Below are 14,026 nucleotides of genomic sequence, written 5' to 3' on the forward strand. Positions count from 1 at the left end.
GATGAGTCCGTGTCATTTAGTGGAACTTAATCAAATTCTAATCTTGACTGTCAATGAATACATTCATATCTATAAACTTACATTAAAATTCAAGTGTCTGCTTGTCACGCCGCTGTTTTGAACAGTTTGGTGCTGTTTTGTGAATCAGTAATACTTAAGTTAATATATGCTACGTTAACCAGCCAGTTTAGTTTCTGTCAGCTTTGTGTTTTTGACTGTTTGTCACCATCTTGTGGCTGAATAATGCATAATAACAAAAGTTAGTGTATACTCTCGCTGTGCTTTTGTCAGCTTTGTGTTTAATTAAAGAATTAATAGGTTATTACGGCCAAAACAATAAGTGCTTTTCCACTATTGTGCTGAACCGTTCTTTATGCTGAACCATGCCAAACCGGGCCAGACAGCACAGATACGGTTTCATTTTCCACTGTCGTGCTGCATTAGAGCTCTTTATACAAAACACATCAGTAATGGCCTCGGTAACTCGATGTAAACAGCTCTTTTTGTTTATTTAAATTCAAATAAAAGCCAAAACTATTTTTTTCATGCTCATGTGGAAAAGCTAAAGCATAAGCATGACTGAACACTGTTATGCCACTCTCTAGTATAGAGCAGGCTAAATATAGCTACGATTGAAGTCACAGCACCCGTGTTTATTTAGAGGTCAGAGGCGGCTCTGGGCAACTTTTATTTGGAGGGAAAATGACCAAACTCTGACGTGATTATTGAAAACGACTGGAGGGGAAATAAATAGTATATTTCAAATCTCTACATTACAGAAAAATAAACGATGATAATGCAACAATAATAGTATATCTGTATTAGTGGCATGGCGGAAATAAATGTGAGTCTGCACTTTCACTAATAGAAAATACAGCTCTTAAATTATTACATAACGATCAATTAAATCTGACTGCGGTTTTATATCAAAAGTTGATAATGATATCAAATATAATACAATTTTTGTCTTCATAACGAGCTATAGATGAGTTCCTGCTTGTTTACTAAAAATATTTAGCGTAGCTACATCACCCAGTACATAATAAAGATCACAGAGAACAAAAACAAAACACAGAAACGTGTTACATGGCCCCATAAATGTCCAACTTATATTTAACTGAATGGTATACATGCCTATAGCTCAAATGATAGAAAATGTTCTTTTATTTTTTTTATAAAACATTTGTCAAAAGGTATTGATATTTTGAGTTAAAGTACTACCGGCATTTAAGAATCCATATTTATTTAATATATTCATTCATTTGACTTGTTTATTGGTTCAAATATAGGCTATAATTTAAATCATACCACAGTAGCTTGGCGTTCAAGCAAAGTCCAAAAAATTCAAGATAAATTTGACTTTCTACGTTGACTGCTGACATCACAACACACCGTAATCATTCTTCAGGTGGTGTTTGTTCAAAGAGTCTGCAAGTTCCTGTGCCATGGATATAGGATGTTGTTGTGGATTGTGGACATCGAAAATGTTAAGCGTGTCTTTATACGATGCGCAGCAGGAAAGAAATCTTTCAGCAGTCGTTGGTTAAGTTTTCTTTACCAGAGCGTGTTTTTGTGCTACCAAATTAGGGCTGCACGATTAATCGAAAAAAGATTACCATCTCGATTCGACCCTACACGCGAACCTAATTCAGCTTTTTCTACGATTCAGCCAATTATATTTTCAAGATCAGGAGAGAAGAAAAGGTGGCTGCAGAAGTCTTCACAGCAACATTGACACCTTCAAATAGTGTTAAAAGTGTTACCTACTGTATTTATGAAGTATAATTCACACAAAATGTCATTTCTGTCTTCATGTAATAATGTATTCATGGTCGCGAAATCGCACTGTTTGTTTACTGCCGAAAATGCGCACGCGCACGCAAATGACACTTACTTTAGTGAACACAACCTGCATATGCTGTGAAAGACAGGTAATGAAGTTGTAAATAACGTTCAGTTTGTTGCACAGAGCTATCGTTTGAGGGCCGAGCAGGTGTGTGTGTGTGTGTGTGTGTGTGTGTGTGTGTGTGTGTGTGTGTGCGTGCGTGTTTTTCTCACAGTGACAACAGCCATGAGACGCACTAGGAAGGGAAAGGGAAACCTGTGCGCACATCATTTAAATGATCATATCGCATTTTAGAGTTATGATTACAACAAGCATTTGATATGGTTTTTCTTTCATAGCGGAAACAGAGTTGTGCATGAAAATAAATGTTTACTGTCTCAGTATAACAACCCTAGCCTATATATAATGGTCTAATAATGTTGTCAATGACAGATGACAAGCACATGTCTAAAATATAATAATTCAATTTTAAAATTATGAATAGTTGTATTCCGATGTCTTATGTTTACTGTGAATTAACAAACAGGACATACTGAAAGTCTGTTCAAGTCTGCCACAATACAAAATTGTGCATTTTAAGCAACAGTAGAGCTACACATAGGCCTAATATTATTATTGTTGTTTACCATATGTTTGAGAAATAACAATAATAATAGGCTAATCATATTAACCTTTATTTTACATTCACAGAATCGTGATCTTGATAAAGTAAAATAAAAAATCGTGATTCACATTTTTGCCAGAATCGTGCAGCCCTATACCAATAAACTCACGCTTAGTCAGGCGAAATAAAGGTCTCATTGCCTAGATAGAAGGCAATCAAATTAATCAAGTTCTAGCAACAAATAAAACAATAGGTTATTTTAGATGACAGGTTAGTAAACATACCATACACGGTTAACTATATTCAAGTCAATGAAATAAAAACGTTAATAAATAAAGTATGTTCTTAAGAATGTGGTGGGCCAGTCATTCTCTGTCAGAGACTGCTCTATGGTTATAAAACCCTTTTCAATCTGTAGTGTTTAGATCAGTATAATTTTTTTAAATAATAAATGTGTAGTTTATTCTGGATGAATGTTGTCTAACCATGCTGAGAACAGTTTGTAATCGTGCTGCGCTGTTCCAGGCTCAGTGGAGAAACAACTGTACCCGTATCCTAGTGTTCTTAAAACACTTTGGCATGATGGTGGAAAAGCGGCCAATGTTTTGTCTTGTTTTGTGGCAAGTAGCCATCTAATAAGTGGGATTCAAATACATCCAGGATGGTTGTTTGTAAAGAATACAGCCCTTCAGTCTTATATTATTCGGGCGGATGATTAGCCTGTCATGCTTTATTCTGTGATAACTCTTGGATGTACTTTATCCCTAACACAAGGCACTCATCGAAATGCTGAAAACCCTATCAGATCCATTACTGGGTATTATTACAAGGCTTGTTTATGATTTAAGAAGAAATATTGTAATCAAGGTTGCCATATATGATTTTTTACCCAAACTTCTGTCATTGATCATGTTGCCCTCATCTTGTTGCAAGACCTTGTAGAACTGAGTCTTGATGTCCAGACGTCAAACATATACTCAAAACAGTCCATGTGTCTCTAGTGGTGGAATCATAATGTCATGAAGCTACAAATGTTTGTGCTTTGTTCAACTGTTGTTACTTAGAATCCGTAGAAATTGAGCATGGCATGCATACAGAGCACAGCACTGCACTCTTGGAAATGTGCGCCTCATGTTACAGCAAAGAAACAGTTGAACAAAGTTATTAGATTTTTTTTCTTGTGCTAGATTTTTAACATGATTGAACCATTGAAGGCACATGGATTGTTTTAAGAAAGTTTTGGTTCCTTTCTGGATTTGAGCTCTCACAATTCATTTATTATATTTTAGTTTTCCATCTGAACATGTCTCTCGTTTAAAATTGACAGGGAGGTGAGGTGATAGAATTGTCATTTTTGTGTGAACTAACCCTTTAATAGCAAAAAAAAAGGTTTATATAGTAGGAGTTTGTATAAATGGCTTTTGTATGCGTATATTTAAATGATTTTATTTTTCTGATTCAGGAATACGTTCATGTACGGAAGTCACCTGACCAAAGAGGAAATAGCCTTTTCTGACCCGACGCCACAAGGGAAGCTGTTTGCTACAAAGTACTGCCAAACACCAACATTTCTGGTGTACAACTTCATCAGCTAAAGAAAAGAATCCAGTCTTAGTTTGTTTGACTGCATTTATTAATGCATGTGAGAGTTTTTAAATAGAGAAAGCAGTGTTAGGTGTTTAAGTCAAGTTCAGTTTAATCAATGTTCCAGAGAAAATCAGTTTTTACTGTGAAGTTTTACTTGTTGAGACTGATGTTTTACCTTGAGTTCATGTTTCAGGCAGAGTTTTACTTCAGCACGATTATTGAATCAGTTCATTATGAGCTAGCAGGTCCTCAAGGTCTCTGTTTGGAAAACCAGGCTGCTGTGATTAATTACATTTGTAAAGTGAACACTTTTCGTTAAACTGCCCTTATAGACTGTATATATTTTAAAATAAATGTTCTTGCTCACTTTGCTTGTTGCATTTTCTTTGAATGGATACATGAAAAAGTTGGTGCATGAAATATTCTACAATGTATTAGACATTTTCCTATAGTCCAGATCAGCAATATTTCTCATTAGTTTGCATAATTTACAGATGATTTCTTTTGTCTTTGTTTTTTTAATTGGTTTTTGAAAATCCCCAAAATGCTAAATGGTTAATGAATGATCTTTACTATATACGTCTATGTAAATGTATAACTTTGTCTGGAATACTTCATTCTTCATGGTCAGACATCACAACATTCCAAAGTATATTATTTCTAGATATGGTAGTATTAGCAACTTCACCGGTAGAGCATGCCTGTCATCCCGCTGTTCTTGACTATATGGCGGCATCTTGTGAGTGAATAATACAAGTAGCCTGCGCAGTCGTCAGCAAGACGAAGAAACCGCTAGATGTACATTTCTTGCTCTTTGCTAACATTTGGAAATGTTTTATTACATAATATTACTTAACATGTAGGAAATGTATATATTTTACTGTCTTCATACAGTAGATCAATATTTAAACTGCAATCTGTGCAACTAAACAATCTTAAGCAAGCTGAAGTTCACAGACAGTTTATTTCAAATTTGACTGCAGTTACAGTATGATCGAGAGCATGTCTGAAATCAGCAGAGTACATAAGACCTTATGCAACATGACTCATTTTAAACAGAAACATATTTACAACGTGACAAAGATCTCAAACAGTAAAATCCCTAGAGGTAAACATACAGCAAGGGAACCAAAAATAAATCAAATTCTGAGTTTCTCTCAATTTCTTAGTAAAAGTAGGGTTCAGGAAAATGTTAATATTTGTTTTATTCAATAAAAGATCTGATAACATTTCTTCCAGGTGTTTTTCCTTCCACCCCCCCCCCCCCCACAAAAAAAAAAAAAACAGTCCGAATAACAATTATTATGACTTGATTTGAATGAAAATCAGGGTTATTCCAGCATATATTGCTTTTTTAACCATTCTGAAGTTAAAAATGGCCATTAGAGTATGAAAACATGGCACCTTTTCAATTATTTTTTGTAAAAAGATCCTCTAAATGTCATCAGTTCACAGCATGAAATAAAACAAAAATGATGTTCTTTTCCTCAAACACACAACTCAGACTCGGAGAAACAGAATTTTCAGCATTCGTCGTTGACAGGAATGCAACTGAGCATTTAATCGATTACAATTACCTCAGTGTTTTGCTTGGAAAGCTGGCTGTTTGACTCCAGCACCTGCACAATGTGAGCTGCTGAGGGTCTTTTCTGAGGGTCCTCCTCTGTGCAGAGACAGAAGAGCTCCACCATCCTCTGATAAGAGCCTCCCAGAGTCACTGCGTCCAGAGCCGGTCGAGACCCCAGCCGCTCATAATATGCATCTTCATCAAAATCCTCCTCAAATGACTCGTCTATTTAAAAAGAAGAGAGAGACATGTAACCCTGTGTGCTGTTGGGGATGTTTTCATCCACTCTAAGCTGATTTTGAGTCTTAATTTGGTCACAACTTGCTCTGTTTCAGCAAATAGAATGACTTTTGGTGACAAATCTTGGGACTAATGCTTTGAAAATGTTCAAAAAGTCAACAAGTCGGGGCAAATTAGCTACCCTTTCGTTATGTTGGTGATTGTTTTTTGCCCCTTTGACTTCCATTATAATCAGATTTTTTGATTGCAAAGCCATCACAGCATATTATCAGTCTTAATTGTTGGTGGTATTTTCTGTTGGGAAGAGCTAAAATTGGTAATTTCTACTGTGGATCATCAGTTGCAGAGCAAAAACAGCTCAGTTTCTGACTTAATTATATAAAGTATAGTGTTTGTGTTTTTGTATGTAGTGCAGTGAACATGTCAACCTGGATAAATGTATATAAATAGTTATATAGACATGTATTTTGACGGAAAAGGGCATCAGCTGGTGGTGAATTTTGAGAAGAAACGTGACAACTGCTGGAGTGTGCAGGATGAGTGTCATGCTGAGAAATATGTGGGGTCACCATTAATTGAAGCTGCTGGAGGTTATTTGTAAAACACTGACACACATATAGTTATATCTGTGTATAAAACTATAAAGAATGGACAGAACAGACAATTTAGATCGTCCTGGGAAGATACTAGAGACAGGTCTGCTTATAGATGTCTGCTTTTTTGGAGAATATTTCAATAAAATAGATTCTTCTGATAATCAGAACCTCCAGACTGAGTTTGATTCATTCTTGAAACAGCTGGAAACCACAACAGTGTGTGTGCGTGTGTGCATGTGAGAGACCTTTGTCCACTTACCACGATATGTCTGAGAAAATAAAAAAACAAGCAGCTCAGGTCTCAGAATAAAGTAAACATTGTGAGTGTATTTATGCATGCACAATGTAATTTGTGGTTTTTACTCCACAGAACTCGTATAACATATAAAAGCCAGAAACCTTTTTTTACCCATGACTATCAAAAAGGTTAATGGTACGAACTGATGATCAACGATACAAATAAAAGGTTTCACCTCTTCTCAACAGGGATAAACAACAACAATCAAGAATAGATGACTAATATCATAGCTCTGCAATGCCAAAAATCTGATTATGATGGAAGTCAATGGGGCAAAAATAGCCACGAACATAACGAAAGAGTAGTCAATTTGAACAATATACAAGGGTTAAAGATCAGTAAAAGCATACTGAGGCTAAGCACTAGATGAGAGATTAGAAACAGTAAGTTTACCATCATCATCTTCATCACCCTCAGTGTCCAGCATCTCCAGGTGAGGAACAGAAAGCGTCATCATTTCCCACAGTGTGAGTCCATAGGCAAAGATATCAGCTTTATCTGTGATTACTCCATCCTCCAAAGCTTCTTTGGGCTTCCACGGCTCCGTCCCAATGTAATGAGCCTTTGGATCACTCACTGAAGAAAGATAGCTTAACTTGATCACTCAAAACAGGTGGAAGAGGCAAAAAATGCAAAGAAAAGAAAACTCTTTTATAACCCCGTCCCCTAAATAGAAATAAATCTGTGGAATAAATTACTTTTTATAAATAAGCTTTATTTAATGTTAACTAATAATATTACTATTATACTATCATTTTTTGTTAATTAAGTAATAAATTAAATGTTAAAGCACTAAAATATATATTTTTAAAGTAATTTAAAAATATATATTTAATATTATAAGAAATATTTACATAAAAAGAATAGCTTTAGATTGAAAAAATATAATGTACACACACAAACACAAGAAATAGAAAACATTAAATGATCAAAGGAAGGACGTTGAAATGTTTTCAACTTTTCATCCCTGGCCTGTTTTTTTTATATTTGTGAACTATAAAATAAATGCATATCATCTTTCACTGACTATTATTTAATTTGCCTTTTGCTAATGTTAAATTAAATTTTAAATGTTTTAGGAATTTTAAATCAAAAAGATTAAATAATAAGGGCTGAACAATACATCACTTGAGCATCGATATCGCAATCTGTGAATCTGCAATAGTCACATTGCAGGATTAGACTATTTATTAAAGATATTAAACATTATATATTAGATAAAGATATTATTAAATTGTATATATCTTTTATACAATAATAACCATGTTATTTTACATTTGATTGATCAATTTCTGCACATAAATACTGTTAGACTCCCTGGAAAACCATAAAGCACTGATTATTTATTTATTTTTGCTTGTAATTTTTTATGATGTATGCAGATGCACTGCATAGAAAAAGACTCAATCATCCCAGCCGATCAAAATTAATGAAACATTTCCAAACTAAGCTTTTTAAGTCATCAAGTAAAATTATAAATTACATCGCAGTAAAACTAAATATGCAGCCCTAATTAAAATAGTAAGATTTAAAAATAATACACAATACCAACAAAAAATATCTTTCATTATATAGGGATATTTTATTTAATATGAAATAAATATTAAAATAAAATAAAAAAATTATTATATATATTTTTTTAAATTGAAAAATCTTTTCATACCTTGCATGTTTTCATCCAGTGGCAGTGAAACACCAACATCACAGATTTTGATGCTCTCAAAATCGCCCTTGATGACAACATTGCATGATTTCATGTCTCCATGCAGAAGCTTTTTCTCATTGTGCAAGTACTAAAGAAAAAAAAAAACGAAATAAACAACACAAGATATATAAAAACAAACTCGTTTTATTTTAGCTAGTTGCAAGAAATGTTCTCATTTTAGCTTTCATTTGGTAATAAAATAACACTAAATGAAAACAAAATAAATACAAACAAAAGAAAAATACGTAAAAAAGACAAATACAAAGCAAAATTAAAATGGAAATATGTATAAAAAAATAAATAAAAAATAATTCACAATACTGCCTTAGTAGCAAATTTTCCAACCAAAGATGCTAATTAAATATATGCGCAAAACTATATTATCGCGAATAAAGCAGCGTTTCCATCTAACGAGTCAAAGTGAACAAAACCATCACTTCCTGAATATCTGGCGCCAAATATCAACAGTACAAACTGATTTTTTTACAGAACTCAGCTGCCCGTATCATCACCAGAACCCCTTCTTCTCATCACATCACCCCTGTCCTGCAGCAGCTTTATTGGTTACCTGTTCATTTTCGAATTGACTTTAAAATCTTGATGTTAACATTCAAAGCCATCCACAATCTCGCCCCCCCATATTTGTCTGCCCTCATCCACATTTCTGTTCCTTATCGCACCCTGCAATCTTCTTCCTCCCTCCACTTGTCTGTTCCCTCTTCTTGCCTTTCAACTATGGGCAACAGAGCATTTAGCCGCTCTGCTCCGTGGCTTTGGAACTCACTACCACTTGCCATCAGAAACATTGACTCCCTTACACTGTTCAAATCAAGACTCAAAACCCACTTATTTCAGATGGATTTTAATACTTAATTTTATTTGCACTATTGCTGTGTATATTATATTATTTCTCTTGTTGTTTTATTGCTCTTGTTGATTGTACGGTGTCCTTGAGTTGCTAGAAAGGCGCCTATAAATAAAATGCATTATTATTATTATTATTATTTGTTGCGTGAGACGTTGCGTGAATCTTTTCTTCATTTAATAAATGCCTCAGAAGGCAATCTTGACACGCAGTAAATGTGAAGTGGCGTTTGAAGACGTGAGACGCGGAGCACAGATTCTCTTGATTCTATAGACCATTAATAATGTAATAACACTATTACTGAGATGATTAAGGCATTTTAAAGTGACCAAAACAACGTGCATCTTTTCTTATTGAATAAAAAGTTTATCCTACTCAGATATGCACATGTGTTTTTACGTACAATTAAAAATTGATGCGCATCTTGGGGTTTCTATCAACTAGTTTTTTATGCGCATAACCAAAATGTGTAAAAAATAGGAGGATGGAAACATCGCTAATGACAAGCGTACCAGTAAACCGCGAGCGACATGAAGAGCCACTTTTTCAATAGTGTCCACTGGAAAGGCCTGCAGACCCTCCTCTCTCCTCTTCTCAATCAGGTCATTGAGAGACTGTTCTCCGCCAAACTCCATCGCTAGACACTTCGAGCCATCCTTCGCAGTGGTAAAAGCTCTGAAGCCTTAAAAACAACAACAAAATTAATTAAAAATGTCTTACTATGTTTCAATGTTTACCTAAATTTAGGTGCATTGTGTGCAAAGCAATCTGAGCTGCATGCAATAACCCCAAGCCTCACAGTGACGTCACTAGCTCCATTGAGTGCCTTGTATCTGACATTGCATATCACCTTGCATTATAAAGACTGCATCCAGATACTAATGGAAATTGGGTATGCACAATATATTATTTCAGTATCGATAGGGCAATGTATGAATCCCCAACAGTCACAAAAGCAGGATCTACAATGTCAAGTGGGAATAACAACTGACCAAACACTACAGTATACAATATTGTGGAGTTATTGCAACGTTTAACAATAACAGAGTGTAATAATGCATTTGTTTTTAAGGAGTGTGACTGTGTGAGCATTTTAAGATAGTTTAAAGCATTTGGGCTGAAGATTTGTAGTTTAAAGATTACTGTACTGATGCAATGTAATGTGTTTTTTATTTTTTGCCATGTCAGCAACCAAGGCTATTTTCATGGCAAGAACATTTCAATATTAAATAAATAATTCAACAAACAAATAAATACACAAATTAAATAAGATTTTTTTTGTTTTAATAAATGATAAGAATTCCAAAATCGTTTCTGGTGTCACTTTACCAAAAATGTCCTTAAGAGAGTTCATTTCATTAAAAAAGTCTTCTGGAATTATTAAGAGCAGGACAGTGTTTTACAGTAAGGGGAGTTTTACAGCACAAACATTGAGTGGGGTCTTCATCTTTAAGTAAAAAGGCGCGGGTTAATCTTGTATGCCCAATACAACTGGTAAAAATCACTTGAACAAATCGAGTATTAAAATTTCAGTTTGGATTTAATGTAATTTATTATTTTCCAATGCATCCCACTCATCTTCCCACTTATTTAAAATGTAAATGTTGATAAAAGGACTCAACTCTGATGGAGGAATTTGGCATTTGTTCACAACTTGCTTCAAAGCATCTGTAGCAGCTGCATCAGCTCGCTGATTACTGTACTGATTTATTTATACAGTCCATACAGACTATACAGTGTTATTTCACATTTGATAATTTCATTTCTGTACCTAAATACTGTGAGGTTTCCCAGAAAACCATAAAGCACTGTTTATTTCATTCTTATTTTTGCTCATTTTTGTTTATCTATGCTATACACATATATGCTCCCCAACAAAATCGCCCCAACCCAATGTCAAATTATGATTTTTATTCCAGTCATCCGGTGAAAATGTGTTCATATTACAATACATGTTGTGTGAAAACCATATAATGTAATGCAAGTTGTTCCCAGTATCATACAGCTCACATTGTAACATTTAAAGTGGATATTTACCAACAATATTGGGGTGCTTGAGGTCCTTCAAGATCTTGGCCTCCTCACAGAGACGCTTCTGATAAACACTCACTTGACCTTGAGCACACTTGCTGTTGATCTTCTTTATAGCCCATGGAGAATGAGTCTGTTTCCCCATCCTGACGAGAATATTGGTATAGTCTTATATTGAGGTAAAGTTGTTTTTTTATTCACACATTCAGACTTTTACCTTCTTAATAGAATTTCAGAAATATATTCTATAGGGGAATCATACTAGCAGCCAATGACTATCAAAGTACTACAGTCAATTAAATAGTGCTAATGTTGTTTTGTAGTCATAATTACATGCGATTTAAGCTTGATTATTCAAATTAGCATGGTAAACAATATAGGGACCGTGTCAGAAGTTGTCTTGTTGTGGTCATAACAGTATGTCATTATAATTAACCCTTGTGTACGGTTCAAATTGACTACCTTTTAGTTTTGTCCGTGGCTGTTTTTGCATTGACTTCCATTAGTCACATTTGTGTGCAAAAAAAGCTTATGGCTTTTAAATGGGGTTTTATTGTGTGAGGAATGTTTATTTTTTATTTTTATATTTTTTTGCAATGTAACTGATAATCAACAGTAAAAAAAAATAAAAATAAAAAAATCACAAATTTTAACTCTTACCAACAAAAACAGCCACAAACATAAAGAGAGTGTAGTACATTTACCCAGAGTGTAATGCTTTTGAAAAATTCCAAAATATTTTCACAAAATGAGTGCCAAAATATGATTTGTTGACAAAAATCATTCAATTGGCTGAAACAAACCAAACCATTGTGGACAAACCAAACCTCAATATCACCCCAGAGTGGATGAAAACGTTCAAAACAGCACACACTCGCTAACCTTTAACGTTATTTAACCTTTTAAAATTCTGTTTAACTTTTTTTTTTTTAACCAAAAGCCAGAATGTGCTAATATGAAACCAACTTTATCTCATTTAGATCTATCATGCATTTATTAAACACACAAACATGTAGTCATCAGTTGTAATGCATGTAACGTTACCTGTTCATGAGGTAAACATTGACTCCAGTCCCACAGCCGAGCTTCTTCATGAAGGGAGAGGCAGGAATGGTGACTGGGGTCCCACAAGCATTGACTGATAATATATACAACATATTTAAGACACTGCAGCTAATTAATGTAAATGGCAATGAGAAGATTGGTTCAATGTTTAAGTAAACAATAAACGACCATTACTAGATACTAACGTTATACACTATTATAGAGGTAAAGTTGGTTTTCTATTCGCACATTCGTTTATTTAGAGGTCTTTATATTGTTTACCATGTTACTTTGAATACTCGATCGGAATTAGCATCAAAGTATGACTTGAAAACAAAATTAACACTGTTTATTTGACTGTGAACAATGTTGTACTTTGACAGTCATTGGCTGCTAATATGATTTCGCTATTTAGTTTGCAAATACTAATTTTATGAAATTATATTATTAAAGGGAAAGTCCGAATGTGCGAATAGAAAACCAATTTTACCTATATCTGTTACCGAGTCTGTAAACGTTGTAATCATAGAAAAATACATGTAAATATCGCTCTACCTGGACTTTTCACTTTAGCAGGCTTGCAAGGTGTTTTAAAGGCACTCGGTGATTCTTTGCTGGCCTCCATTTGTCTAAAATGAAACAATAAAAGATCATCATCGTATTTTGTTTACATTGCCACGATTAGCAAGACAAAACCTTAAAGGTTACACAAGTTACACTAATGTAATCACGCTAATACACAACTGCAGAAACTACATATCAAAATATAATCGCAACATGAGACATTTAGATAATATAAACTATTTTAATTACATTTATGTAAACTCCGGATATGCCGAACAACGCGCCCGTATTTGAAATTAACCGGTTTTGTTTGACGTCAAACGTACGTAACGCTACAGTGGCCGTGGTGGGACAACAATGATTGCGTGCGTTTCGTTTGCTTTTCCCATCTTTTCTTTCTTGTAACAGAAGTACATTATTTAATACAAAATAGATAACTAAATACATGCACTTATTACTATTCAATAAGTAATCTTTATTTAGCACGGGCTGTTTGTCTTTTACCAAGTTATTTTTCAACAAAACTATAAATAATAAAAAAGATTGCATACGGATTAAACTAAATCCAACTAAAATTAAAATTATGAAAAAATAACACACAAATTCAGAATTGTCATAAAAGCACAATTAAATAGGCTAATATTGAAAAAGATGCCTTAAAAACAAGATGCCTGTTTCATTTTTTTTAGTTAGTTATGAGTAGTAAAGGTGAGAACACAGCACATTTAACCTAGACTTCTGAAATAATTATGGTAGAAACATCATACATTTTACATCCTTCCAACACTGCAGATTAGGTGGCATCAGGTAAGCATCTAACATGAAATCTTCAGTAGGCTATATGCCAAGGAAAGTGTCAAAAAGTTACCAGGTTGAATTAAGTGGGCAACTCTGCTTTCATTTATTTTGCGAGATTTTTTTAAAGCTTTTTTTTTTAGCTGGCCTATTGCCAATGTGCATGGAAGCCCGTTCTCGCCACTGAATTAAAAATTCTGAATTATAAAGAATTCTGAGTTATAAAGTCGTAATTCTGAGTTATAAAGTCGCAATTCTGAGTTATAAAGTCAGAATTCTTTAGG

The 14,026-nt window shown here is 34.1% G+C and overlaps 2 protein-coding genes across 4 annotated transcripts in view; one reads left to right on the top strand and one right to left on the bottom strand.

Annotated features, from left to right (window-relative positions):
* Positions 1-14,026, top strand: part of esco2 (establishment of sister chromatid cohesion N-acetyltransferase 2) — a 365,881-nt gene that overhangs the window by 9,858 nt on the left and 341,997 nt on the right. The window contains 1 exon segment of one of the 3 annotated variants that reach the window (NM_001003872.1): positions 3,913-4,407. The exons of 1 other annotated variant lie outside the window; for it this stretch is intronic. In NM_001003872.1, coding sequence (NP_001003872.1) covers positions 3,913-4,045 — 133 coding nt within the window. In that variant the 3' untranslated portion in view covers positions 4,046-4,407. 3 annotated transcript variants of the gene reach the window in all.
* pbk (PDZ binding kinase) lies at positions 4,983-13,248 on the bottom strand. The gene is given in 8 exon segments (NM_001002387.1): positions 4,983-5,829; positions 7,132-7,314; positions 8,402-8,531; positions 9,821-9,990; positions 11,346-11,485; positions 12,384-12,477; positions 12,939-13,012; positions 13,197-13,248. Coding segments are annotated over 7 exon segments (1,020 nt in total). The 5' UTR covers positions 13,009-13,012; positions 13,197-13,248; the 3' UTR covers positions 4,983-5,596.

This window comes from Danio rerio, chromosome 20 (assembly GCF_049306965.1).
Source record: "Danio rerio strain Tuebingen ecotype United States chromosome 20, GRCz12tu, whole genome shotgun sequence".
NCBI lineage: Eukaryota > Metazoa > Chordata > Actinopteri > Cypriniformes > Danionidae > Danio > Danio rerio.